This window comes from Poecilia latipinna, unplaced genomic scaffold, assembly GCF_001443285.1.
Source record: "Poecilia latipinna isolate Pla-1442-1.1 unplaced genomic scaffold, P_latipinna-1.0 Scaffold2785, whole genome shotgun sequence".
Taxonomy (NCBI): Eukaryota; Metazoa; Chordata; class Actinopteri; order Cyprinodontiformes; family Poeciliidae; genus Poecilia; species Poecilia latipinna.
Window position 1 is genome coordinate 26727 of NW_015115401.1, and position 6869 is coordinate 33595.

The window sequence follows — 6869 nt, forward strand, 5'->3', positions numbered from 1 at the left end:
TTTTTTTTACTAATAACTTCTGATAAAATAACATGTTAAAATTTTCCAAGACAGTAGTGAAGCAATAATACTGAATACCTGTTCAGGTACAGGAGAGGGAGTCATAGCATCTCTCCCATCTCAGTAAAAACCACCTGCAGGATTCCATTTTGGGGGTTCCCTTTGTGTCAGACATGTTGCCTGTTTGGGCCTAATTTTTATTTTTGCAGACCTACAAAAACATCTCTTGGATCATTCAGTGTAGTCTACAGGCATTGAAGATCAAAAGTTATCAAAAGATTTTTGTTGCAACAAAGCATGTAGGCATGTGGCCAAGCCACAAAATCTGACGTCTCACTATCAAACAGGATTGTGTCATAACTTCCACATACAAGGGTGGATCTGTACCAAACATACATCTGTCATCACAAAATTCCCTGTGCATTTTTATTTCCACCTCTTAAAGTTAAAAGACGTTCTGCTTCATATTCACTAGACTGTCTCCGTTAGTGGCTGTTGCTCCATTGATCCTGGGAATCATTGTACCTAAAGCTGGTCGACGTCTAGCCAGGCTGTAGAACAATCCAGCAGCATTATGTCACTGACTGGCTGAACAGATGTGTGTATCTGTTTCATGCAGGTAACGTTGCTCTGTGTGTCTGTAGGCCAGATTCCTGGCCTTTTTGTTCCTCACGTAGGATTCCTCCATCCACCCATAGTTTGTTTTGGCAGCCATGTGAATCTGGTGTGTTTGGAGGGCATTGGGTCGCTCCAGGGTATGGTATTAATGGTGCCCCTCCCACACACACACACACACACACACACAAGCCCCTTCTGTCACCTCTGATTCTGCTGACAGGGTCCAACCCATCATGAGAGAATGCCATTCCAGAGGGATTGTTGTTAAAGCCCGTCTTTCTGGTCCTCAGGTATATAAAGAGGTGTCAGCTGTGGAGCGGGGGACGAAGCACCGTGGAAACATTCTTCATTCACAGATTTTTATTGTCTGCCTTATTCTCCTATTCCTGTTCCGCCTGCAATTTCTGTCCTACTGGACTCTGAGTTCTGCAGGTGAACCTGCCAACCTGAGCCAAACCAAGCAAACATAGACCAAACTGCCTCCAATCACAATGGATATTGCCATCCAGCACCCCTGGTTCAGACGTGCCTTGGGCTCCATCTACCCCACCCGACTCTTTGACCAGTTTTTTGGAGAGGGAATGTTTGATTATGACCTTTTCCCCTACACCGCCTCCACTATCAGCCCCTATTACAGACACTCACTTTTCCGCAACCTTCTGGATTCTTCCAACTCTGGGATTTCTGAGGTAAACACAGTTAAGACCCTGACAGTTGAGAACAGATTAACATTCCTTAAGCTCTTTATAGTCCTCTTAATGTTAGCTGGAGTGAAATGGATCTTCTGCTGTGTTGTGAAACGCACAAGATCTTTCCACAGTGCTGACTGAACCTTTCTGTCCATGTTTGTTTCTTCAGGTGAGGTCTGACAAGGACAAGTTTACAGTCTACCTGGACGTCAAGCACTTCTCCCCCGATGAGCTGAGTGTGAAGGTGACTGATGACTACCTGGAGATCCAGGGCAAGCATGGAGAAAGACAGGTGATGCTCTTGATTTTTCTCCAATCAGGACTTACTTGGTGAGAATGACAGTTAGACCACATTCTAGTCTGTTGTCACTAGAGGGATACCAGAAAAGATAAAAAAGAAGGAAGAACATGAGGATTTAGGGAGAAAAAAGGAGAACACAAGGAAAGGACAGATAAGGAAAGAGGGAGTGGAGGGAAGGACAGCACAAAGGAGTAGAAGAATACAAGTAGGGATAGAAGAAAAGAAGAGGAATGAAGAGGAAACATAAAAAAGAAAGGTAAGAAGGAAAGTGGAGGGATGAGGGGTCAATCATTGAGGAAGAAAGAACACAAGATAGGAAGAAAAGAACAATGTAATGAAGAACAGATAAATATACAAGGAAAGGAAAGAAAGAAGCAACACTGAAACCCAGCAACAAAAAATTAAGTCTGAAAATTCAACCATTTTTCCAAACTTAGGCAGACCTGGAAAATACTTCAATCTAACTCCATTGTTTTCCAGACTGAGTCCTGGATCTGTTCTGTGAGCTGGTTCTCTAAATGTTCTGAGTACCACTAAATGTGATTACTCCTTAGTTGCAAGAAAACTCATTAGTTTTCTCACATCTTAAAATATGCTCTCATGTTCTAAAGCAATGGCAACATATAGTATACTGTGTCTTATGTTCGAAGATATTTTCTAGTAAAATCTAAAGCTATAGAAATATATATCCCCAGCTCTTGGGATTACAGCCAGTCGGCACAAAGGAAAATGAATGACGCTCCTCAGTTGGCTTATGGAGAAACCTATATACAGATCTTTAAGAAGTCACTAACTCTATAAGAAATTTATTGTATTTCAGACTTTTGAGATTGAGCTATGTCAAAGTTTGGTCCTAATATTTCTTCTTAAAACATAAATTGGTAATCCTCAACCCATACCTTATGGCACCAACCGCTTTGTTTTTCAGGACGACCATGGTTACATTTCTCGCGAGTTTCATCGCCGGTACCGCCTGCCCACTTCTGTTGACCAATCAGCCATTACCTGCACCCTGTCAACTGATGGTCTGCTGACGCTGTCTGGTCCAAAGCTATCTGGAGGAAGTGAATCTGGTCGTGGTGAGCGTAGCATCCCCGTCACCCGTGATGACAAACCCAATGCTGCTCCATCCTCATAGAGGAAAATCGGTTCAGTTCCCCAAGAATCTGCTAGTCTGAGATGGACAACCAGAAATTTCTTCTTCTACCCTTCCCTTAAGAGGATACTCTTGTTCTTCTTCCTTCATTTTCTCTAGTTCCTCTATAGCATCCTCATCCAGAACTATAGTATCATTGTTTTTAAGTATAACATAGATCAGCCCTTAAGAGTTGCTAAGTAAGGTGCTCGAAACCCTTTCTTTTGTCCTGCCTTGTTCTACACTTGTAGAACAAGGTCTACAAGTGTAGACCTTGTTCAGTGAATATCTGCTAATAACATATAATAAAGCTGTATAATTAACAAATTGCAACCAGTCTATTGATTTATTCCCAAAGATTCAGCTGAACTTGGGATGCATGAACAACAGAAATATTAAGTGGTCTGTAATTGAAAGTTCTTCATGGTAAAGCAGGTAAGTACAATTCCAACATCCTTCTAACATCTGGTCCTTTCCTGTTTTGGTAAATTCACCATCAGATTTATGACAAGACATAATGTAGGACACTCAGCTTCTAGAACCACCTCCTTTATTAGGAAACACATTCTATTAGACTTGACAAGTCCTTTAAATCGTTGCAGAGGAATTTTGGTCCAGTCTTTATAAGGTTGCAACAGTTTCTGTAATTACAGTATCGGTGTAGTACATAATCACCACCTCAACAGACTGCTTGGATACGATGTTTAGTGAAACATATCTCAGACCTACAGTAGTTGGGTTTCACCTTAACATGATGTTGTGGATGCTCCTACCACCATGTGGGGTAAATATTGATTGTTTTCTAATCGTTTACATTATTAGTTAGTTAGCTGGACAGCTGTAAAGCTGACATATGGAGTTGGTGAAAATGCATTTAAGTTCTGGTTTTAAGTGTTCTGCTAAAGATGACAAAAGATACTTTAACTGTCAGCTTGCAGTTCATAAATGACAGCAGGTGTCAGAAAAAGGTGGCAATCCTAAATTTAAGACTGATAAATTTAAAACTCACTCTGCATGGAAGAAGTATTTTTAAACATGTGTGTACAGTTCCCTGTTGTTAATATCATCGGTGGCCAGTTTGAACATCTTAAATATTCAAAAATCCAAAGAACTGTTTGAAGTAAATCCAGAATAAAAAAAATGTTCTCATCATTTCTGATGCCTAAACACCAGTTAAAATTAATATTATAACCTACATTTTTCTATGTTGTATTATGGTTGTACATGCTGGGTGCAAGGATAAGTAGGTGTACAATGGATGGATGAGTACTGGGATGTGTACCTCCTTGCAGGTGGTTGAACAGCAGAACACCAACAGAAACACAATTCTCTGAGGAGAGTAACTATCATTTTTATGGTTAATAAGTCAATTAAACATACCATGAATATTAATGAAAAACAGTTTAACAGTGTAGCATTAGAAGCATAAATCAATAAATCAATCAATTCAGACCCCTTCAGGTCAGCTCAAATCTAACTGAAGACAGCAATGGGTGACGACAAGCAAACTGAAGATGCAGAATCCAGAGTTCACACTTCTGGGTTTATCTAACCGGACCTGGAAAACACACACAGCTTTGTAAACACACAGAGAAGAGCCAAATGTTTCACAGGTTTCCATCTTTACGGCAGGGTTGTGTACTTCGGAGGGCCTGTAGGTCCTCCAGGGTTTGCTGAGCTGTGGCCTTCAGGCTGGGCTGAAGGCTGGAGGTGAGCCGGCCAACCCGAGCCTGGAGCTCCGGATCCAGCAATGAGGAGCCGAGAAGCAGCACAACATCCTCTTCCAGCAGCACGGACTGGAGTAGGCGCAGGCAGTGGAGACACACCTCCCAATCCTCATCTGGCAAGGGGCCAATCAGAGGACAGGAGTCTAAACTACAGCAGTCCATTACTACAGAATGTCAGAATTATCAACCCTACCATCCAACAGCGTCCAGATGAGTGGAATGAGATCTTTATTCTCAATGATGAACTTCAGTCCTTTAATGCTAATGCTCACATTATACAAAGCCATCAGCATCAACCTGCAGCAGAACACCAGCACACGGCCCGAGTCCAGGAGTGTCTTAGTTAAAATGGTTCTGACAACAGCTAAAGTTGGGTACCTACACTTTCAGTTTGGGGAAGCTGGCAGGCCTCATCAGCTGCAGCAACTTCATTAGCGTGTCCAGCAGGACGTGTCCTGAGCTGGACAGGAAGTCCCGCCCACATGTTACTGCTGCTATATCTAACAGGAGAAAAAGCAGTAGTTGTTTAACATTCAGTCAAACTAAATATACAGTATATACAGTATATTCCAACACATTGGACTCACTTGTGATTGTCCCAACCAGAGCCAACACAAACTGGTGCTCTTGAGAGTTGTGGTCACTGGGTTGAGTTTTTATCTCGTCATCCATGGACTTGACGAAACTCTCCAGAGTCTGAGCAGCAACAGTCAGGAAGGAGGAGAGCTTTCCCTTAAAACATGGAAATGTAGAAAATGTAGAAACGGAAATATTAGACGGCAAAATCTGACATCTGAAGAAAAGTATTATATTTTAACTGAAACTGAATGTGCAGTGTGTTATGAGATGAAGACATAAATCAGCGGTGGTTGTCCTGGGGATGACAGCACAGGGACGGACTCACATCAGCCAGCCAGGTAGTCACCATCTCCTCCCTGGACGAGCCACTCCACAGGAGGCTGCAGGCTGCAGATCCCAGGGTGGAGCAGAAGTCGGCCTGCTGCTGCAGCTCTGCTCCGCTCTGCCACAGCTGCTCACGCAACAGCAACTTCTCCTACACACACACACACACACACACACACACACACACAAATACACACAGGAACTAAAATCATGGATGCCACTGTCTTGTCTTTAAAATTTTCCACATTTTGATTTTGCTTTACATTTTTTTTTACGTTATGTGAGAGCAAAACAAAGGTGGAACTAATAAAGTACTGCTGAAATAAAGCCAAATGCAATTTGCCACCAGCCCAGTTAGGGGCGCAGGAGCCATGTGGAAGGAGGTGAAGGAGGTTTTATTTAGCAATAAAGTTGATATGAAGATCAACTAAATCCAGGACAATCCTACATGACATACATTTGATTATTTTCCTTCTCTGTGACATTCCTTCACATGGATTCTTCCCAAACCCTCAGCCGTCCCTGGCCTGGCACTCTGCTCTCACCTCTCTTTCTTTCTGACATTCAGAGTGCGCTGCCTCCAGCCGAGACTGAAGATGTGAGCAGTCCTGTCTCAGCTGAATCTGTTCCTGCTCCAGGTGTTCCTTCTCTAAACACAAATCCACATTTACTGACTTCCTCTAATGTGACGCAGTCCTAAGAAAACAAGCTCTTTCTTTCCATATGCAGTGCACTGATGTGACAAGCTTATGCTAATATGGATAAGCAGCATCAAACCACAGAGCATCTCTCCAAAAATAACAAGTATTTTCTCCTGATTTATGCTATTTCTGGAGCGATGGCCTCTTCCTCTCTCAGTGGCATTTCAGCTCATGTTGGTCCAGGAAATGAGAGGAGTTTGAATATAAATACTGATTTATCACACACTTCTCACCAAAACCCATTCATATCTCGGAAGGGAACCAGATATGAACAGAAGGCCTGATTGGTTTTGGTCTTAAGGTGTTGCCATAAATTAACTCCAATGTTGTAAAATAACAAGGTAGGGTAACACCACCTGAGCTTTCCCTTAATCTCTCTTTTTTGCTAAAGTTTTTCTTGACGCTTCATAAAGTGTGTTGGAACTTTGGTTATAGTATCATACTTGTCTCTGCTCTCCGGGCTTTGTGAAGCATTTCAGTCAGATCACCATTCAGAACTCGGGGCAGGAACTCTCTCAGCTGCATGACTTCTGTCGTTAATTTCTCTAAATCCCTCTTCCGCACTCTCACAAACGCATCCTGTAGAAGAAAAGAAATAAATTTTCAGTAAAGGCAACACTAAAGCAGAAAAAATACAACTAAATCTAGTTTTAATAGTTTACCTTAGCCTTGTGATTGTGATCCACGGATTTCCCACCATATAAAGACGACATCTTCAGCTGATGATTACAGAAGACAGAGTTCTCTGTTAAGGAAGAGATATCTAAAATAGTTAACTTTGGAAAAAGTTTGGCT

General features: G+C 42.1%; 2 protein-coding genes across 3 annotated transcripts; one reads left to right on the plus strand and one right to left on the minus strand.

Annotated features, from left to right (window-relative positions):
- The first annotated feature begins 921 nt into the window (after nt 1-921).
- On the plus strand, nt 922-2792 carry cryaa (crystallin, alpha A). The gene is made up of 3 exons (XM_015021458.1): nt 922-1307; nt 1477-1599; nt 2537-2792. The coding sequence occupies exons 1-3, from the start codon at nt 1110-1112 to the stop codon at nt 2744-2746; spliced, it is 531 nt and encodes a 176-aa protein (XP_014876944.1). The 5' UTR covers nt 922-1109; the 3' UTR covers nt 2747-2792.
- Nucleotides 2771-6822, minus strand: hsf2bp (heat shock transcription factor 2 binding protein). Of its 2 annotated transcripts, XM_015021457.1 has the most exons (9): nt 6737-6822; nt 6518-6653; nt 5919-6022; nt 5375-5524; nt 5058-5202; nt 4853-4970; nt 4664-4767; nt 4386-4583; nt 2771-4301 (listed from the first exon to the last, which is right to left on the minus strand). In XM_015021457.1, exons 1-9 carry the CDS (start codon nt 6785-6787, stop codon nt 4288-4290), a joined length of 1020 nt encoding a protein of 339 aa, XP_014876943.1. In that variant the 5' UTR covers nt 6788-6822; the 3' UTR covers nt 2771-4287. The 2 variants fall into 2 exon arrangements, with proteins under 2 accessions (XP_014876943.1, XP_014876942.1); XM_015021456.1 differs by having other exon boundaries at nt 2771-4583.
- Between the last annotated feature and the right edge of the window lie 47 nt (nt 6823-6869).